This window comes from Anas acuta, chromosome Z (assembly GCF_963932015.1).
Source record: "Anas acuta chromosome Z, bAnaAcu1.1, whole genome shotgun sequence".
NCBI lineage: Eukaryota > Metazoa > Chordata > Aves > Anseriformes > Anatidae > Anas > Anas acuta.
The window spans coordinates 44103941-44126641 of record NC_089017.1 but is presented as its reverse complement, the minus strand read 5'-3'; the positions used below and the strand labels follow the sequence as shown (position 1 = coordinate 44126641).

Genomic DNA, 22701 nt, shown 5'->3' with positions numbered 1-22701 from the left:
CACGTTTATGTTACTTTAATTGAATGTTTAGCTCAAGGGTGGTTCATAATTTATCATAAACTTTAATGTTAATAAAATCAGCTGGAAGGAAGCTTTGCTTAATCTTGATTACACCATAAGGAGTAAAATCTTAATTTGAACATCCTTTTTTAAGTCATTTAATTTTTTTTTACTGACAAAGCAAGAAAGGAAAAAAGTAGGTTGACAAGGAGAGCATGCTGTTCAGTTCCTCAGCTGAGTAATGATTTGATGCAGTGCTAGTGCAGCAAAATTAAATCTGGCCAATCGTGCAGACTAGCAGTGTGAAGTCTGGTGAACAGCCTTTGTGTCAAGGGAGTGGAGAAGTATAACAGAAAATCTTGCCATCTTGATTTTGTCTGTTGTTTTGGGGGGAGAATTCTGGTTATTTAGGTGATTCTAATTTCTTTATCTCAGTCTTTAATTCTCCATTGGAAACTTCTCGGAAACAACTTTCAATACTCGATCAGCCAGTGGAATTAGGTTTCAGTCATTCCTAAAATTTGTAGAAGCTGCTATACATGCTATGTTTCGGTTAATTTTAAGAAGAGAATATTTAATCAGCAGAGATGGAATGAAGAGTTTTGGGCCATGTGATACAGGTCTTCTGATGTTTGTGTTTTCTTGTTTAACATGAGAGGTAAGAATGGGACTCTGAAATATATTTATTTTTGGAATGTACTCATCAGGTTAAAAATAAAGAAAAACTCTTTTTTCACTACTCTGTGTTTATTATTTTGTTGTCCAAAGGTACTGAAAATTCAACTTCTCAGTATGTAAAATGTGTTCTGATATATGTGAGAGAATTCAAAATCTAATTTTTTACTAAATACGTTTCTCTGAGAAGGGTTATTAATATCGCATCCTGTAGGCTTGATCTTTGGAGTGCGCTCATGCTGAGATTTTGCAATGTGCCATTGTTGAGCTACCAAATTGCTTTTGCCCTGGAACAGCAAGGATCCTCACTGCTCTTGTCCCATATAATAGCATCTTTGATGCTCTTGTTATCTGTATGTTTAATCCCTTTAACTTCATGATAAGTTCTGTGCTTCAGTGATTTTAAGAAGTGCTGGCTTCCTTAAGTAATTGATCACACACAGACTTTTTGCTTTACAAAGTTTTATGTCTGCTGATTTTCAGTTTCTCCACGCTAGTAAAAGAGACATGTCTGATTTCTCTTACCTTGTAAATTATTCCTGTGTTACTGCAGCTGCATGACTGCGTGTTTCCTCTGTAAAGTTAATATTCCTACCATTGTTAGAAAAAGCTGGCTGGGAGGCAGGTTTCCATTCCAGTCACCTTTGGAGCACAGCTCCCAGTGCCAAACTCAACTTAACTTGCAATGCAAGACCTCTGCATAATGCAAAGACAAAGCCCTACTGCTGGTTGAGGAAACAAAGAGAGGAGCCTTGACTCCAGAAAAGTGCTCTTTTGATCTTCTTTTTCATGTTTATGTGCTCTCTGAACACTGTTCATGCCTGCATTCCCAAGGGGGAGCCTAGAAGTGTAAATGGTCTGGACACACCAGGTAAGCCTTGTGGTGTGACAACAGGCCAGCTCATCTCAGGTGGTGGCTGAGGGATGCCAAGGTTCATAAAGAGGACTGGAAGATTTGGTGTTCAGAGTGGGGCATTGCTGAGTGATTTGCTGTAGAAATACTATTCCTGTGCAATGTGATGTAGGTGATCCTGTTTGGAAGGGGGGTTGGACTAGATGATCTCCAGAGGTCTCTTCCAAGCTCTATCATTCTGTGATTTTGTCATTCTCTAATTTATGCCTGTTTTAATCACATAAGAAAGGTCAAGGTGACTAGTTAGCAATACTTCATTCTGTGGGCAGCCATTTGTCATAGCTCTCATTCAGACCACTTCCCTATAAATGGGTCTACACAGATCAAGTCACAGACAGGTACTTAAACACACTTCAGTGCTCATGTCATCTGTCATTTGTCTGTCAAGCCTAGGTACACTGAAATCACATGAAGTGGAATGATGGTTGTGGCCTCATATCCAGAGAAATGTGTGCAGAAGGAGTTGTAGCTTCTGCCAGCTTTACAAATTTTGGTGGTGTTTTGTTTTGTTTTGTTTTGTTTTGGGGGGGAGGGGAGGAGGGTTCCTTTTTGTTGTTGTTGCTATTTGATTGTTTTGTGTTTGGGTGCTGTCTTTCAGAACTCCTCTGCTCCAACACATCCATAACTGAACATGTACTCCACCCAACACCCTTTGCATGACACCACATTTCAAAGGCAGTTTGAATAAACATGAAGGTTTCAAATAAAATCAAATAAACGTAAAATGCTTTGAGTTTTAAGCAGAAAGTCAGTGCTCTGCTGCAGTTGCTGATTTTTATGATTGTCTTTTTTATATTAGCAGTATGTTCCTCCTTGTAAATCTTGGATATATAATGGCCCTGACTTATTTCTATTTTCAGTTTGCCAATTTCTGTTGGTCTTTATCCATTTCGATACCTTAGGTGTTGTCAATATGTTGCATTTATTACCCCAAAACAGAAAGGCAAACATCATGTACTGTGCTTGAAGCAAGGAAATGAATTAACTCTCAAAGATGTCCAAAAAGCTTACAAGCAGCTTTTTAAGTCCTTTCCAGTTATCTTGCCCTCAAAATGTATTTTGCTTTTATACAAGTTAGTTTTAAAAACATGTGTTACCTCAATGGCCCATTCTTGTCTTTGTCCTTAAACCTGCAGTGCATGAAAGGTTGCAGTGAATTTTTATCTGATGCTGTCTGACTGAATGTAATTTAACACAGATGCTGCAGATTGAATTCTTAAACTCTGTCTTTAAAGAAATTACCAAGTGTCACTCCTATGACAAGCTTTTAAGGTTTTCAGTTATGCATATCTCTTTATAACGTTTGACCTGTCTTTTTGTGTGAAAAATCTATCCAGATGGATCTAATGGATTTGGAAATAGTAATACTTGAAGTAATTCTCTGTGAAATATTGCTAATTGTGAATAAAAAAACACTTAAGGCCAACTGTTTTTCCAGCAGTATTTTTATTGTAGGTGCAGAGACATTAATATAAACAAGTAGATAATAATTTCAGTCAGTCGATTCATTTGGTTGACAAAGTTTTTAAACACAAAATTCATGGTGTTACTTAATAGCAGTTATGGTTGCTGTACTCCATACATCATTTAAACATTATCTGATAATGCTGAAGTATAAATTTGTACTTAATTGGTTATGCAAACATTTATTGGATTTTATTTTAATAATTCAAAGATTCTTTAAGGGGTAAAAACAGCAGTTTTCTGAAGTGCATTTGCAGTAGAGTGATAGTTTCTTTAGAAAAAAAAAAAAAAAGGTTGTAATTGCTGAACAGTAGAGATGAAAACAAGCTGTGTACCTCAAGAGAAATCAAATTTTAGATGCATCATTACGGATTGTGTTGAAATATGGAGAGATACACGTGTTTTTTTTTTATTATTTATTTATATATTTATTTATTTATTTTTAATTTCCTGCCAATCTCATTTTTTTTCCTGAGAACCTGAATGACATTTAAAACAATTTTTCCCATTTCAGTGCTTGAGTTATTTTTTGTTACTAATCTGATTTGCTATTATGAGTTATGAATATTTGCAGATATGGAAACACTTTATTCTTTCCAGATCTCTCTGTATCTGAGGAGAAAATATCTCTAGAATTAATCAGACAAGCAACAGCAAAGGCAAATGAAACATTCTGTTATATTCCTTCTTTTGTATATCTGAACAAGCTCTGTGTTGAAAAATCCACCAACCACCCTTATATCAGGCTCCAGTCCATGGGCCCTTGCATACTCTCATCTCCTGGCATCTTAGACACGGCCCGGCATTGCTCTGGCTAGGGCATCCTAGGCCCCGTCAGAGTTGATCTTTGGTCTAGCAACCCTTCAGTATTGGAAATGTTGGCTTTTCCATTAACATACTGCTTATTTCTCACAATCCCTTACAGCTAAATCCCCTATGTTCAACTGTGTAAACGCTCCTGGTATGTTTTAACATCCAGTGGAAGGAGGTAGGTGTAAGCAAGCCTTATGATGCCTCACTGGTATTAGGAGCATTTCCTTAGTAGTTACTTGTTGACATAGAAAGCACAGTGTCAGACAAAGCAAGCCCTACATGCATTTCCCTGCCTTTGTTCTCTTTACCATTCAGGAACATTTCAGTAGCAGATAACATGTCCCATAGTGTACAGCATTCCCTTATTCAGGGCAAAGTCTGCTTTCTGAATGAGAAATTCCTTCCTTTCCTTCCTGCATATCTGAATATTCTTTCCATTCTTTCTTGGTCCCATAAGTGAACTGGTCCTCACTACTCCTCAAAACAGGTCTATTGCGCATATTGCCCATCCTTATCCTATGCAGAATTTCTTTTAAGATGCTTTTTTTTTTTTTTTGTCTTTATGTTCTGTATTTTTAAAATGTCTCTTTCTTACTAATTTCCATCCTCTCCTTCAGTTGCTTTTCAGAAAACCTCAGGAAACTGATTCTGAAAATTCTGCCACATGTTACTGTTTTGATTATGTTTCTTAATATCAGAACACATCTTATTATAGAATTGCAGAGTTACAGAATAATTTAAGTTGAATGAGACTGTGGAGATCATCTGGCCCAGTCCCTTGCTCTTAAAAGAAGATAGGGTTCAGGGCTGAGAATCAAAGTTGCAGCAGGTTGCACTGGATTAAAAGTACTGGCAAACAAGTTCCAAAATGTCTTTGCGGAAGATTAGTGCTTGAGGGTGACAGTGTGATGTGTTGGAATGCATGAAAAGCCATGAAAAGCACGAAAAGCCATGGAAAGGCAGTTAATATTAATTAGCAGTCAATAAATAAAAACTGAATAGTTGTCATTCAGGCTTAAAAAGAGATTTTTTTTGGTATGTGACATATAAAGACATCTTCTAGTTACAGATTTTTTTTATTATTATTATTATAACTGTTGGCATTCATGGAAAATAAAGTACTCTTTCCAAATTACTATGGACTTCAAGGTGCATAGATCTGTTCATTTTTGAACAGATGACATCAAGCTAGGTGGTGCAGTTGATACAATAGAAGGAAGGGATGCCATCCAAAGGGACCTGGAAAAGCTTGAGAATTGTGCCCATGTGAACCTAATGAGGCTCAACAAATCCAACTGCAAGGCGCTGCTCCTTGGCCAGGGCAACCCCAGGCTGGTAGAAGAACTCACTGAGAGCAGCCCTGCAGAGAAGGACCTGGGGGTTCTGGTTGACAAAAAGCTTGCCATGAGCCAGCAATGTGCACTTGCAGCCCAGGCGGCCAACTTCATCCCGGGCTGCATAAAGAGAGCCCAGGCACTGGTGAAGCACTGGAACAGGTCGCCCAGAGATGCGGATGCCTCATCCCTGGAAGTTTTCAAGACCAGGTTAGATGAGGCCCTGAGCCACATGTTCTAGTGGGTGGCATCCCTGCCTGTGGTAGGGGGGGATGGAACTAGATGATCTTTAAAGTCTCTTCCAAACTGAGCTGTTCTATGATTCTATGATTTTTACTCTGTCTTTTGTATCAAGATAAATCAGGTAAACCTGAAGATAAACAGCAACTAAAAAGCTTGAAAAAAATGGGTTTTGCTTTATTTTTAGCCTCAATTTTTAGCCTCAAACAGTAATACTTATTAATGACTACTAAAACCCAATTGAGATGAGCATTTAACAATTGCTTACACTGCTGTATAATACCTCAGATCATTTTCCTTTTATATGCAATAATAAATATATTGTGAATATTAAATGTGAATAATTGATTTTATTTAGAACTCTTTATTTAGCCAGAAATGTGGCTAACTGGTGAGACAGAGAAGCATTTCTAACATAACACAATTTACTTTAGCAGTTAGATCTCAGGGTTTATAGTCCTGAAGCTGATTTTTATGATTTTTGTTTGTTTGTTTGTTGGTTGGTTTTTCAAATGAATGAGAAATGATAGTGATTTTTCCTCAATAATTTCTTCAGCATTTAAATTGCTGAATTAGTTAGCTCAAAAGAAAAGAGTCTTAGGACTGAATCAATTAAGGAAGAACTTTTTAATTTTTGCAGAACAACCTAAAATGTATAGTTTCTTTAGTGGACAACAGTCTAAAGTATGACCATGAAGATTCTTCAGTTAGGTTTATTCTCCCTCAGAATTCATAAGCACTGGGCACCATCTTTCGGAAGGCACAGAATATTGCCAAATACTCTGTAATAAAACAGAATCCAAAAATTAAAGAGCTTAAAAAATCTAACTTGTCATGAAAATAATGGAATTGTTCATATTCTTTGTGTAACTAAACAGAAAATTTTCAGGAAGAAGTATTCTTTCTGGGGTAATCCTGAAAAATGGGATATGCTGTTAATCCCATGCAATATTATCCATGTATTACAAAAATAGCAAGTTTCCAGTTTGGGTATAATTTGTGATGTGAAATCAACTTTTGTGCTAATAATGCACTTACAAGAATAATTACAACGTTCAGATCTCTGATCAGATCCACAGATGCACAACTCCATGTTCTAGTGATGTTTATCATTAAACAAATGTTTAATGAAGTTTATCATTAAACAAAATGCTCATTTCACAAGACACATTGAAACAATTCAGAGAAGATAATCAGTCATCAAGTCACTGTTTCATCTTTTTTCTGTATTCCAAATGATGGAATTTGTTGTTTCTAAACAAATCTGTGACATTTAAACTTTTTTTTTTTTTTTTTTTTTTTTTTTTTTTTTTTTTTAATGTGTCTGTGTGTTTCAGATGCAAAAGTCCTGGAGACTAGCAATTTAGAATATTTTAATGTTTTTGCCTGTGAATGGCCAAATCTCTCACTTACTCAGTGCTAGAAGGCACAATCAGGACAATTCACCCCAGTTTGTCTAGAAAGAAATAAGTATCACACAAGAGATTTTTATTACTTTTAATAACACAGTGACAAACAGTTTAAGATCAGGAAGGAAAAATACTCAAACACTTTAAAATACATTGATTATGTAATAGAGTTAATTGTAACTCAAATTTATTTTAATAAATAACTTCATGGACACAATAAAACATTCATTATTTTTGCTAACAGGAATGCATTCTTATGGTTCAATGTAGTTCTAACATGCTTTCAGAAATGTTCCTACTTTAGGGTAAGATGTTAACAAAGTAACTTACCTTTTTCGCTCCTTGAAGTTAAGGATTAAGCTTTTTTTTTTTTTTTTTTTTTTTTTTTTTTAAATTACGTGATAGAAATGCTTATGGCTTATAGATAAAAACATTTTTAAATGCTCTGTTTAAGTTTTATATAGAAACCTTTGTAAAGTTAAAAATCATAAGAATTATGAAATACTGCTTATTAATCGACTCTGTTCCTGTCTCATACTGTATCTAAAAGAGAAATCACTAAAATCTAGGTCTTAGCATTTGGAAAGAAAATCGATTTTCTTTACCTTGATCACAGCAAATTATTTACAGGCTTAGCATGAGAGCATTTTACTGTACTGCTATTGATCCTAGGACAATCATCATAGCATTTACAGTTAGAAGATATAACTTGTATATATAAAGTACTGTATTTTCCAAGTCATCTGTATAGATACTATTGTAGGATGCTACAGAGTATCTCTGAGCTATAAAATAATAAACAAACTGCTTGTTTTTAGGAAAACTCCAACCAAAAAGAATTGTTTGAGAATAAATATTAGCATTTGTTCTGTCAGCAAACTCCAACAAGGAAAAAAATAATAAAAAAAAATAATAATAATAATAAAAAAACTTTGACACAGTCCTTCCACATCTGAAATTGTTTTGGAGGTCATTGACACTTGGACAAGTAGAGAACGGCTCTCAGCTCTCCTTTCTCCCATATGTGGAAAAGTTTGCTCGGAAACCAAAGCAGAAATCTCTTAAACCTTCACACAGGGTGCTAGGTCTCAAATCTGTCCTTCTTGCAGGAATAAAGTCAGAATCCCTATTTCTGCAAGAGGTTCCCAGACAATCTATGTGAGGCATCAGGGATAAGCGAGGTGCAGAGCTCAGGTCAGGGTGGTTGTACCAAGAGCTGGAAGAGTCTTTGCAGCATGGAAGGAACCTGGGTGAGATACAGTTTGCACAGTGTGGCCCTCAGGGCTTGGGAGGGTTTCTCTCACATGAAGGCAGGTTGCCATCTTATGCAGAGGAAAACCCAAGAACATTTTGGAAATCATTTGGAAATATTTATCTTAACCACAGATGTGTTGCCTAAGGAAGTGCATGTGTCCTGCTAAGATCTTCAAAAGGATTTAAAGTATGTGTGTGTTTAGGGCTGTTGTCCAGATGGGATAGCAGGCAATGGCGCTGTCGTAAGTAACTAGGAAATAATGAGGCAAATGGATGGCAGAACTGCAGGTGAGTTTTCCTACTGGACTGCAAACATCTGTGCTGAGGGGACATGCTTGGCTCCCAGGTCTGACCACATAGCCAGACTCAGTGCAGTTGGCAGTATCTCATTGTGTAACTCCATGAAGGCATGGATATGCTGTCCTCTCCAGAACTCTCCCAATGACTTACGTGGGAAGAACAACCACAAATCTGAAGATCACTGAATTACGTTAACTATAAGCTCACAGAGGGAAAATCAGTTATACCTTCCCTGTGTTTGCTTGTCCTTTTTCTTCCAGAATATGGAGTGGAACATCTTCAGCATCATGAAAACACCTGAGCTAGCTTTCGTCTGCAAGGGTAAAGAGGGTGGTGGCACACATAACACAATCAGCACTTTTAGCTTTCTCCTTTTTACACATAAATGCAAAAATTGTCCATGAGTGGGGGTTATTGCTCATTGTCGCTGTTGTACTGTTACCAATTTGTTAACTCCTTGCCCCTTCCCAGTTACCCATGTTGCTCCTGCTCTGAAGTCTGGCTGGGGCCTAAGGAGAGGGTTAGTGGCACTAGGCAGGCCAAACCCAAGACAGTTTTTTGACCCTTTGAAAGGGTCAAGGCATAGATTCCTTGAACCCGTTGGCTTCTGAAATGCAACATTTTCCACAGCTGTTTCACTTAGGTAATTCAGAGGGTCATTTTAGGCATTTTGCTGTTTTCTTGCAGGTATGCTGCAGTACTTGTATGTCAGTGCTGTTGGTTGATCATAGAATATTAAAATATCCTGAGTTGAAAGGCACCTACAAGGATCATCAAGTCCAGCTCTGCATAGGACCACCCAAAAGTCAGACCATAAGTCTGAGAGCATTGTCCAAATGCTTCTTGAACCCTGGTAGACTCAGTGCCATGACCACTACCCTGGGGAGCCTGTCCCAGTGCCCGACCACCCTCTCGGTGAAGAATCTTTTCCTAACATCCAGAAGTTTTTGTATTTAATTTTCTTTTTTAACATAGGCTTTTTCATTGGCTTTCATAGGCTTGTAGGATTGATGATCTAACCTAATAACAGAAGAGTTGGTAAAATCATATAAAAGAACAGCATGACTTCATATATCCTTGTATTGTCTCTCCTACTTTGAGGGAAAGCTTTCAGATCCAGAGTGGTTTTGTTTGTTTAATTGTTTGTTTTATTTTGCTTTGTTTTAATGTAAAGCTATGCCAAAAAAGAGATGTCTAAATAAATAAATAAATAAATAAATAAATCTGCTACTGTTAGTAGAGCAATACTGTTTCATGAGAGCTTTATCTCAGATTTCCTTGACGTTATTTGGCTTAAAGAGTGCTGAGCTTATTTCAGACCAATGGCTTGACTCATGTGAGAAAGGAGGTGTGGTTAACATCAAACTCTGTAAAGGTTTGATGTTAAGCTTTATTTATTAATCTAAGATGAGTGTAAACAGAAGAGTTATAAGTAACTAATGCACAATTCTACTATTTACAAGAGTCAAAAAATCTGTTATTTTGAATTATAAATTTGTTATTTTGTTATGATCATTACATATCATATCTAGCTTACTTGTAAATAAGAAGCTAGACCCCATTCTAGTGACTGAGCAGTCCTAATGGTGAAGACATTATTAACTGAACTCATGGTGTATACTTGTAAATTTTCTCCTCTACAGCCCTTACATACCAGAGATGGAATTGATACATCAAATTTTGTTCATCTTGGGGACAATGTCAGCAGGATGACTGTTGATTCTGGTGCCTGAGTTATTTAATGTGTCTGTTAATGATAAATGAAACAGAATATAATGTTCAGCACTTTCTTCTGCTGCTTAATTGGCACAAACTTTTTTTCTCCAGGAAGAATTAGCAGATGTGCCTGTCACTATGCAGGAAGACATAACTGTTGTAAATACGGCATTTTATAATCATTCTTAGATTATAATTATAAGCTAGTTCTCCCTGTGTTGTATCTGGCTGCATCATATATTAAAGTGATGTGCATATTATGAAGGTATTTAACCCCTTACAATAATGTGAATAGTAAACCACAAGTCCTTGTTCTGTTTTTGTGGCAAAATATTCCATAAAGTTGTTACTCAGATGTATTATAAACTACAAGTAAATGGGTTTGTTATAAAAATAAAGCTATTACAATTATTGTTTAAAGTTGTAAAGCTGCTGTTAGATGTTACATTAAGTAGAAACAAGAAACTGCTGTTGGCTAAGAACTGTGAATAGAGAAAGGATGTAAAGTACTTTCAGTGTAATATCTGCAAGAAGCTTGTCTGCTGCCAATTAATATGTAATTAATTCTTACTAAGAAACAAACTCTATCATTAGGAGAAAATGAGTGGACCTGTCAAGTCATAGATTCCCCTTTTCAGAAGAAATCTGTTTTTTATAACCTGATAAAACTCAAAGTTATATATATTACCAGTATTGAAAATCTGATCTAAAACTTTTTCTTCTGACAGGTAGAAATTCCTTTGTAATTTCCTACCCAGGTAATGGTAGGAAATGTTAGTGGCTAGTTTGCTCTAGTTAATCTCTCTTATTTTCTGAATCTATTTAGAGACACTGTGATCCTTATCCTTCATTTTCTGAAGTTAAAAAAGCCAAATAACATTAACTCCTTCTCATAGAACAGTTTGCAGTCCTGGCAAATCTCGTTGGCATTGATTTAATCCCACACTTCTGATAAAGATGCAGGTTCAGATTTGTCTGTAATTGTCTGCTGTGTCTTTCAGAAATACACTGGCCAATGAAACACAGAATCTCATTTTTCTTTTCCGTGGAGGAAACACTGATATCTCGTACTCCATTCAATTTTCCATTCACCTTGTGTGCTGACATATATTTACATTCTCTTTACTATATTTACATTTTCTTTACTTGTCAGTTATTTCCAGTTTAAAAAGTCAACTTTCCTAATATGTTTAGTCACCTACCTCCTATAGCCATGGATGTATGGTTTTGTGCTGGAATATCTGAAACTACTGCTTCAAGTTCCCTGGCTCTTCTTGTTGGATATCTCTTCCTCTTGTCTGATCATGATGCCTTCTCCTTTGTGTCATAAGCTGTGCTCCACATTTGTGCCAGTGCACTAGTTACCCAGAAGGTTCTGTTAGTTTAGAGAAAGGTCCTCTAAACTAACAGTCCACCATTTCAACACTAGTTGTTTCCACTCTGTTATCCAGTACATACATATTTTGTACTTTCAGTCTTAATCCGTATCTTGTTTAGGCTGACGGTTTTTCTCATAACACTATGCCAAGAGACTTGCAGAAATCTGTTTCATGTCTGGAAATTTATGATCACTCATTGGAAAGCTTAAAGTTGCATTATATTCTATTACACATTATTGAGAAAATCCTACTCTGCCTGTAGCTGTACCTCAGCCTGCATCTGAATTTTCTTTTGTTTGTTTTCACTTTCTTCTTGGTTCAGATACTTATCTTGCTGCTATTCAGCCAGACAGTATCATCCCAGACTCAGGTTTTGTATACATTTTTTATATGGATGAAGTGTCTATTGAAATAATCGGAAAATATTGAATAATTCTTTATATTTTGGAGACCTAAACTCTAAAAAGCAGGGTGAAAAAACAAAACAAACGAACAAACAAACAAACAAAAAAAACAATAACAGTTCTTGATTATATTTATGATTTTTTTAAAAGCTAAGTTTAGATAATGTGGTGGACAGTTTAGTAGTATTATGGATTTAAGAATACCTGGAGGGGATTAAGTATCATGTCCTCACAGTTATGGAGAGACTGTTTTAAGTAATGCTCAAAGAAAAAAAAAAGCTGTTGATTTAAAAATGACCATTTGCATTCTATCTTTTAATGAATTATAGTTTTGCAATAATAAAAGTGTGTTAGTTTGGGCTTTTGTGTGTGTGTAGCAAGAACTTTCCTTTTTTATTACATCAGTGAATCACTAAGACACTAAGATTGCAAAGAGTTCAGGGCTTACAACACAAATTACATTCTGCTTACGTATTATCTATTGTATTTCTCTCCCACAATAATAAAGCATTGCCTTTATTCTAATTTGGTTCTTATCTTTTTTTTTTTTTTTTTTTTTTTTTTTTTTTCCTTTTGTTCCTGCTTGCAGTTCAGAGTTCCTTTGAGCATGATTAGATTATTGGTGTTTCTTGCCAACTTCTAATTTCAGCTGGCATGAAAAGAGGCAAGCAGAAACCCTTGCCAACTCTTGTGTTAGTTGTGCTGTAAGAATTGTTCTGAAGGCAGCAAACTCTTCAGGAAAGTTACAAAGTCATGCAGTATGAAAAATTAAAATGTTGTGCATCCCTTTATTGAATTGAAAATAATTTCTCCCATTCACTACTTTCAGTAAGATTAAATTGATTCTGTCATGTCAGGGGAAATGTTCCTTTGACCAAGTATGCTTTCTCTGCAGAAACCCATAGAAGTAGGGAGAGATATAAGAGAATAAAGGCATATTGTGCCTTTATTGTACATGTGCCTTTATTAATGTACAGCCTCAACCTCAGCACCACCAATCTGTAGCGTAGAGAAATTTGACCTTTGTGTTTAACATGTCAATGATAGAAGACTTCCATTAAATTGTCCACTCAGCTTTAGAATGCATGTAAAAGTTTTTCATCCACAACTTGTTGTACCAGTAAATTCTGTGATTGAGCTATGTCAGTATTTACATTTCTGTTTTTGAATCTTGAGAGCATCACTGTATGTGTCAGAGCTCTCATTGTGAGAAGAGACAGTGATTATTCCTATCCACTTCCCTTATGGTGCTTGTCTTGGGGATGGCCCTCTCTGGATTACCCTCTTCCACCCTAGTCATCTAATGGTACACATGCATGATCTTGATGACCTTGGTTAGTGCCTTTCTTTTCCTATGTTATAGATTTCAGATGGGACATAAAGGTATTGACAAGGTACCTGTATGTTGTTCAAGATTCAGGTGCACTATGGACTTACACAATGGTACAGTGATGTTTCTGATTCACTCTGGACTTGTCCAAGTGATTCCATGTGTCCCGTTTGCTTGTTCTTTCATTACAACTGAACAGTGAGGTGACATTTGCATGCAATTGTCTATTGTAAAACTTCCCAGAGTGCTAACAACTGGCTCGCAGTCTGTTATCATTCATGTAATTAGGATTGCCTTCTTCACATTTTTTCTACAGATAATTTAATCTATTTTATTACCTAGCCATTCAAAATCATGAGAACTTTTTCAGGCAGATTTATTTTTACAATGCTGAATGATTTTAGTTTAGATTATTATATCTTACTGCCTCCCAGGTCACCTCCTTTTCCAGGTCACTTATGACTGCACTGACCAGTTCATGCCATTGCACAAATCTGTCCTCCAAGAAAGCTAACCATCTTCCCTTCTGCTTCCTGGGCAGAACCAGACTAAACAGACCTATTGTTCAGAAATTTCAGAGAAAAGCATCACATTTATCTGAATTTGAATTATAAGAAGACATTTTCTCCTACAGAAAATAATAATAAATAAATAAATATTTTACATGGCACCAAAAAAAAAAAAAAGTTGAGAAAAACAACATTTAGATGATGCCAATGCAAATTTCAAATCTGAACTTCTATAAAACACTTGTTCTAGAAAAAAAAAAAAAAAGAGAGAGAGAGAAAGAGAGAGGAGAGAGAGAGAGAGAGAGAGGGAGAGAGAAAATGACAAAATAGAATATTTCCATCAAAAATGAAGTTTGTTTCCACTAGATTAATTGAAATCACTCATTGTTCTGACTATTGTACCAGCAGTTTGCAATGGGAAATAAATAAATAAATAAATAAATAATGGAGTATTCTGTTAGTATGTTTTTTAAGAAATTAACTTCTCTTTTATTTGTTCTCTGTATTAGAGTAGTGTTTGGGAATTAAGATGTGCAATGGTGAACAGCAAATAAGAAAACTTCTTATCTTCAGGAAGAATTTATAGTTTCAGTGTCGTATATGTTCTGGACTGTTTTCTCATTATTGAGATGTATTAAAATTTTTCAGTAACAGCAGTGAAAATGGATTAGTACAGTTTTCTATATGTGTGATAATATTGTATTACGGAGCTGATGCAAACTTTTTTCATTGCTGCTGTTAATCTGTTGTTGATTATCAAAGGCTAAGTCATTAGTATAATGGAGTACATCTTCTCACTATGATTTCAGTGGAGCATATCTAATAAACTAAGGCATCTGAAATTGGAATGTAATAAAAATGTACTATTTATGTTAATAGAATATTCCTGTTGAATGAGTGCTGCTAATGAATCTGCTGTGAAGCCGAGCTTGTAATTAGTCAAGGGTTATGGAAGAATTTGCACAATAAGACAGTGTTTAGATTTACAGTGACAGCTTGTCATCTGTTAAAAATCTTTGGGGTAAAATATATATATAAATATTTCAGTATATATATATTTAAAGTACATATATAATTCTTTAAATGAAACTTGCTGTTCAGATAAGCAGATAAGTTATATTTGTAAAGGTGGTTATGGTTGTTTCAGTTTTACTCAAACAACATTTTTATGGATGAAGAAGAGAAACACAAGTGATTCTTTACTTAGGAGGATTTAGGAAAGAGGATTGTCAGGTATTGTGGAGAAGGATGTTGATGCCGTCCAGTAACTAAACAGCCTTCCCTTACTTTCTTTCATTTAAAAAGTTATACATCTTCTTTCTCTTTTATAAGGGGATTGTAATGTAAAATTCTAAATGTGAAAATTATAGATTCAACTTCTTTTCTGGAAAATAAGATAACCTTTTCAGTAGTTTTACAATTAATAAAACGCTAGTATTTTGGCATCCTAAGAAAACAGAAGATCTAGCTGTTGGGATTTGTGACTGAAAGGGAAATATAAAAGCACAGTCAACTTGCAGAAGATTCAGTAGACAGCTTTAAATAAATGGTGCGGGGAAGGGAGTGAAGTTTACAACTGGAGAGGTTCAGTTCTTCATCCTGTAATCTGCCTGTCCTGCCAATGTTAATCTCTCATCCATGAAAAAGCCATATTTTGATTTCACCAGCACTGCTGATGAACCCTGCTCAGAGAGGTTTTGGAATCTCCCTGCTAGGAAGCTGTCTGAACATGATCCTTGGCAACCTGCTGTAGGTGACCATGCTTAACCAGAGGGGTTGTCCCTCCAACCACAACCATTCTGGGATTATGGGATTATGGGATTCAGTACTGATAATGTTGGTGCCTGTTTCCTTTGATAGTGAGGAAATCACCCAAACCATGTAGCTGGTTCGTCTCAAGAAGCAAAATACCTCTTTCTCAAGATAGGACAAATGTAGTCTGACATGTTTAGACAGGAGGTGTTCTGTGAATTAGGAGTATTTGAGTCTTCTTGTAACTATATACATCTTTTTCACTGGTGCTCTCACTCTGGAATATCTGCTACATGTATGTTAAAGGTAAAGTTAAGATCACTGAAGATAGTTTGCAGAATTAGGAAGCTTTTTTTTCTCCGTGTTGTGATCATAGCTTCAAAAATGCTGACCTGACTAGCAATGTTTCTTCAAGCAGAGTCATTTAGCGCCTGGGTGGGGAGGGGGATCCTAGAAACTTTGTATTGAAACCCTGTGTTTCTCATGTGTATTTCTTGTACATGGTAATGGACTTTTGAACAATTGTCATGGATCTTAGCCTGTTAAGAATTATTTTACATTTGTTACCCTATGCTTATTATTACTTCTAGTAACAAGACTTCTGTTCTAGAAAAAAATGCAGTAAAATGGCATACACATTTTTAGTCTATGTTGTGTCATCAGATGCCACCTTTCTTGATTTCCTTAGAGTATAAAAAACAAACTTCAATACAAATCTCAAATCTGATTATAGCTCAAGCTTACTACTCCTCCTTGAACAATTTCTACCTAATTATCACATTTTTCTTATGTATTAATTACAGACCAGTATGTTTTCAGATAAAAGGAACAGCTTCTTCTTCTTTACCTACTATTCACTGATTTATTTTTTTTTTTCCCTGTGGAGTTTGTAAGTATGAACTTCACAAAGGCTTGTGGGTCTATATTTATGAACTTAATGTGTTACTCCTCCATACTGCTCTCCTTTTAAGAATGAATATTCATAACATTAAATGTATAATGAGCTATGTGCACTTTTAGGGAAGAGGCTGAGTCAGAAAAAGTTTTATGACTTGTTCATACTTCGGATGTTAGCACAGAAGGGTATAAAGGCCACGTATTCTAAATCCTAGACTTGTGCTTCAGCCATAAAATGTCTTCTAAAAAGTTTAAACATTACAATTAGTAATTTGACAAAAGTATAATGACTTTTCTTGTCACCTGAATACATTAGAAATTACTCAGGATGAATTATACTAGCATGATCTATGATTTAATCGACAGATTATTGCTAGATATATCGCTGCCAGCACACTTATTCCAATGATTAAATTTCAGTCCCTTAATTCTTTGTCCCCTTGTTGGTTCCTAGCAGGAACAAACAAGTAAATAAATAAATAAATAATGTAATGAAATGAAGTCCATTTGCTTAATGAATGTTAAGTATCACTATCCATTTGTGTATGGCTGTAGGAAGTGCAGGCAGCTATGTACTGCATAGATGTAAATTCAAGATTTTCTTAAGAAAAAATCTTCAATGATGCTAACCTTTCAGTACAGAAAGGCACATCTTTGCTAATCAGATGTCCCTGAAGACCTAGTGTTTCATGATGAACAGTATGATTCAGCCTGCACACAGGAACTCATAGACCTTTGCAGTACCTATAGACCTTTGCAGTTTGATTAAATAAAGATAATCCCAAAATATCTGCCCTTCTGTTTAGTTAGAGGACAATATTTACTTACTGCAGACTGTGCTGAAACTGAGACTAAAATCAATCAAAACCAATAGTTCCTGCTAAATACATTAAAGTTTGTGCCTGAAAACACCTATGATCTAGCAAAATTCCTAATGATAAACAGTATCAATGTCGTTCTTTTTGTAGGTAGAAACACTTCCACTTAATGTCTTTTTTTTTTCCCTGTCTTTTATTCTAGATGCAACAATTGTTTCATGAAAACTATGAACATAATCGGAAGGGTTACATTCAAGATCTTCACAACAGCAAGATTCACACAGCCATAACCCTTCATCCAAACAAAAGACCAGCCTACCAATACAGGCTTCACAATTATATACTGAGCCGCAAAATTTCTGAACTGCGCTATCGGACCATCCAGCTCCATAGGGAACGTGCCCTCATGAGCAAGCTCAGTAACAGTGAAATAAATAAAGAAGATCAGCAACTGGGAGTGTTACCATCTTTCAATCATTTCCAGCCACATGAAAGGGATGAAGTAATTGAGTGGGAATTCCTAACAGGAAAATTTCTTTACTCAATGGTGGAGAACCAGCCACCCCGGCAGAGCCTGAGCAGTGTCCTGCGGGCTGCACTGGATGATGCTGTAATGCAAGTCATGGAAATGATAAATGAGAACTCAAGATCTAGAGGAAGGCTGATTGATTTCAAGGAAATACAGTATGGCTACCGTAGGGTGGACCCTATGCATGGAGTGGAGTACATCCTGGATTTACTACTTTTGTACAAAAGGCACAAAGGAAGGAAAGTTACAGTTCCAGTGAGACGTCATGCTTACCTTCAGCAATTGTTTAGCAAACCTTTCTTCAGAGAAGCAGAAGAACTGGATGTAAGAAGCCTGCTGGAGGATACCAACACTGACACACAATCTTTTTCTTTTCTTTCAAATTCTTTAAAATTTTTTTCCTCATCGTTCCAAGGCACCAAAGACATTGAGGGACACAGTGACAAGAAAATACATATTCTTGTCCCTCTTATGGGAAGATTTGACATTTTCTCAAGATTTATGGATAACTTTGAGAAGACTTGCTTGATTCCCAGGCAGAATGTAAAGTTGGCAATAATTCTCTTCAGTTCTGAGTCAGGCCAAGACTCCAGCAAACACATAGAACTGTTGAAAGAATATAACATTAAGTATCCTACAGCAGATATGACTCTGATTCCTATGGCAGGAAAGTTTTCCAGAGGTTTAGGTCTTGAAATGGCCTCATCTCAATTTGACAATGGCACCTTGCTTCTGTTCTGTGACGTTGATCTGATATTCACACCAGACTTCCTCCAGCGATGCAGAGAGAACACTATTCAGGGAGAACAGGTTTACTACCCTATCATCTTCAGCCAATATGATCCAAAAGTAGTATATGGAGGCAATCCTCCAGCTGACAGTAGTTTTGTTTTCACAAAAAGAACTGGATTTTGGAGGGAGTATGGATTTGGAATAACCTGTATTTACAAAAGTGATCTACTTACTGCTGGTGGATTTGATACCTCAATTCAAGGCTGGGGACTTGAGGATGTAGACCTCTATACTAAAGTGATAACATCTGGCTTGAAGGCTTTTAGAAGTCAAGAAGTCGGAGTTGTTCATATTTTTCACCCAGTTCAGTGTGACCCCAATTTAGATCCGAAACAATATAAAATGTGCTTAGGGTCCAAAGCAAGTACATTTGCTTCTACCATGCAGCTTGCGGAACTCTGGCTAGAGAAAAATTTGGGTGTCAGGTACAATCGAACTCTCTCCTGACATATCAACTCATTTGGCCTTTTAAGGGGAGTTTACCTCATTATTATTATTATTATTATTATTGTTATTGTTATTATTTTATTTTGCTGTTGTATTTTTAAACTCCCTCTTTGTTGTCTTCCAAAGACTGTTGACCTCAAACAAGATGAGTCTGCTGTTCACTGATGTTTCTTATACCTACTGAACTGGTTAAGTGAATTCTGTCAGTTTTCCTTTATTTGAAAGTCAGTCAAGTCATGGCAATCATATGATCCCGTGGAGCACATCCATCATGAGAGACTGCATCAGAGGAGTGTTCTCTTTTGACTTTAGGATGCAGTATCATTTTTGTTGCATTTCTCAGACTTGATGTGATACAAATATTTACTGGTGAAGGTACCACAAAAGTGCTTTATGCTTCTTCTGGGGATGGAACTCTGTTAGATAAACTTGAGTTTTATAATTTATATCAGGACTTATATGTATAAACACTACTTTTCTTCATCTTTAAAATTTTTAAAGTAAATGAATAACTATGATTGTAACTTTATTTTTAAAAAAAAAAAAGAAAAAAAAAGAAAAACTGAGGAGTTACTTGCGAATGCAACTGGTACTGGCTACCAAGGTCCTTAAATGTCTTATTAGAATAACAAACTCCTCATTATTATTCACTCTAAGTGTAAATGAACTTTATTTTCACAAGAAACAGAATCTAGTCAAATCCTCATGTACACTTTAGGACATTTGTGAACCAATGTCCTACATTTGCAGGCAAGAAACTATGACACAAAATAGTAATTTATGATAAAGTGCAGGCATACAGTATTATTTTTTCAAGCATATAGTATAAGTTGCCGTTTCTCTTTTTAGAATGAGTCTCTAATATATAATTTTCTTTTACATTCCCTTCTTGAGGCTGCACTTGATACAGAGTGTTAGAAGTAAAAGCTGTATCTTTTTTATTTTTATTTTTTTTTTAATGTTTTTCGTGAATATTGGTACTCGGAAGCAATTTGGTGTTAAAATTAAAGTAATTGTAGAATAATTATTTAAGTTTCAGAATTTACTATTGCTGGTCAAAATTCCTTGCCAATATATTTATATTAGTGGAGGTTGTAAGACTATGTTAAGATCTATCTCTCTGGACAGCCTGACGTTGTCATATTACCAATTGACAGAGTAAAGTATTTAAAATGATACCAACATAAGGAATAATGAAAACAACTTTTTGTATTTTAGATAAATGTTTATATGGGGATATATATTTATGTGTGTGTGTGAGTGTGTGTGTGTGTGTGTGTGTGCTTATGTCCCTATATATATATATATATATATATAAATAGAAAGAGAATCATTTCAAAAGGTGGTCTTTTCAGTTCAGGTAGTGATTTGTTGCAATTATTTTTCCCACATGCTTGTAACATTTCATGTTACAATTTGGTTAGAGCTCAAAGTCATGCAAGAAACCATCAGCATTCAGCCAAACTTAAGTTAACACAGTGGGTACATCCAATAACCTCAGTACCCTGGATTTCAAATTGTATTTCAGAATGAACTGGGCAAAAAAACGCAAGCAATTACTGAAGTTTTCACATGCTAAATACTTTTTCAAGAGCAACTGACCTCCTCTGTGTTTCCTTTCAAACTACAACCAGGAGATTGGAATTCACTAACGTGTCTTTTTGTGTGAAGATACCCTGATAAATTTCCTAAGGCACTGGGAGGTTGCATAGGTCAGTTAATATCTCTTTTCTATGGGTGGCTGTTCTGCATTTGCTATGCAAGGAAAAAGGCATCCCCAAAAGGGAATAAGTAAACTCTGAGTCAAAGGGCTGGCTGTGGCCTTTTTGTATTCTTTAAACATAGTCATCCCCATTGCCTTGGAACAGGTAGTATTTGTGCTAGATCAGAACAGATTCATGCTTTTCTCCCCTCCCCAAGGAATGCTCCTGGCTTGTTATTCTCATGGAGGCTCTTTCCTTCCTAGCTCAGTTTTGTTAGCTCAGATATTTGGGGAAAATAAAATTTAGTATTAATTATGAAGGAATTCTTGTGAACTTCTCTTTCAGCTTGAATGAGTGCAAAGCTCTTTCTATGGTCAGCTAGATAGCCAAGAACAAGAAACGTGTTTTATTTGATTAATCTCAGCTAACTGACGCAACTCAGATTGCAAATATCTGAAAATGAATACCCGTTGATAAATGTTTGTGATGATTTCATAAACATGAATGAAAATAATGATTTACAAATAAGTGTAAAGAGATAATTATCTGCTGAGGTATAATCCAGTGCTTATTTCATTTTTTAGTTTAGTGGACAGAAAGTATTTGTTCAGCTCAAAGTAAAATAGTAGACTAGAACAAGAAATGGAACCAATCATTCAATGGGGATCAAGATGTATACAGAGGGCTTGCAGGATCAGGTCCTAAGTGATATAAGCAAAATGCTAGTATTTACCAGTATGAATATTTATTTAGTGTCTGACTGGTTCATTTGTTTATATGATGAATTACTTTGTTAAAAACCTGATTATAAATGTTTATTATGAAATATTGCATTGTCTTTTGAAATAACTATCCTGAGATAACTTGAGAACTTGTGTTAGTTTGTTTAAAGAATAATATGCCTTCTATGGAGATCATATTAAAAAAAAAAGAAAAAAAAAAGAAAAAAAAAAAAGCACAAAAGTGTTAGAGTAATGTTATGGATGTATAGATTAAGATGGGAATGTCTGTGCTATTCAACTGTTTGCTTTTGTCTAGTCTGAATCATAATCTTGATTGTAAAATGAAATTTCTATGTGTACGATGTCCCTTTGTAAATGCGTAATTAATGGATTCACAAAAAAAGAGCATAATGAGCAATTCTTCCAAAAACTGCTCACTCTGGAAATAGGTTTCCTGGTTTCATTGCTATGAAGCAGCTTGCAAACTACTTGCACTCTGGCTTTAGACACTGCTGTTCTTAAAACAATCTCAGAAATACAGAGAATCAGAAATACTGACACCAGCCCCATACTGACACGGTTTTCAGCTCACAGTACTTAATTTAACAGAGCATTTATATCTTCCAGATGAATGAAAGACATCAGGCTGGGCTTCCTAAGAATTGCTGAATATACCCTGCAGCAGAGTATACTTGCTCTCAAGCTGGGGAAAGGCAGAAAGCTGGGGGAAGGTAAGTGGTTTTGCCAAAGGAGTCTACACCTTCTGCCTAAGGCAACTCCTTGGTGCTACCAGTGCTGCTGGATGCCTTTCCTTGGAGCTACAAGTGGGCAGATGAAGCTGCTTGCTGCTGCTGGCTGCTTTTGGGAAGTAAAAAATAAAAACAAAAATAGAAATAAAAATAGAAATAAAAATAAAAATAAAATAATCAGGACTTGGGAGGAGTGAATGGAGGATGTCAAACTGAGATTTTATTGGGTTGGGGTGGCATGAATCCTTGTGCAGACCCTCAGTCACCCTGTCCCCAGGTGGAGAGGGGAGTCTGCTTCCTTTCAAGTTCCTTATTTCCTCTCAAAGGACTTTGTGAAGGAGAGGAAAGACAAAATCAGCAGTCCTTCCACTCAGCTGGGGAGGGCAAAGGAAGGCTGGGGGATGACGCTTCACTCTTGAAGATCTACCATATTGTGGGAAACATGGGAAAAAAGGTGCCAAAGGCTCTGTGCCAAAAAGCAGGACAGACTTGTCTTCTCACTCACCAAAGACTATAAGGATGAGCACAAAAGTGCCTTTGGGAGACTGTACC

The 22701-nt window shown here is 35.9% G+C and overlaps 1 protein-coding gene across 1 annotated transcript in view; it reads left to right on the top strand.

Moving 5' to 3' along the window:
- CHSY3 (chondroitin sulfate synthase 3) overlaps window positions 1-22323 on the top strand; it is a 189899-nt gene extending 167576 nt beyond the window's left edge. Inside the window, exon 3 of the mRNA XM_068666399.1 lies at window positions 17410-22323. Within this exon, the coding sequence (XP_068522500.1) occupies window positions 17410-18975 (1566 nt within the window). The 3' untranslated portion in view covers window positions 18976-22323. The remainder of the gene's footprint in view (window positions 1-17409) is intronic.
- Window positions 22324-22701: the final 378 nt, after the last annotated feature.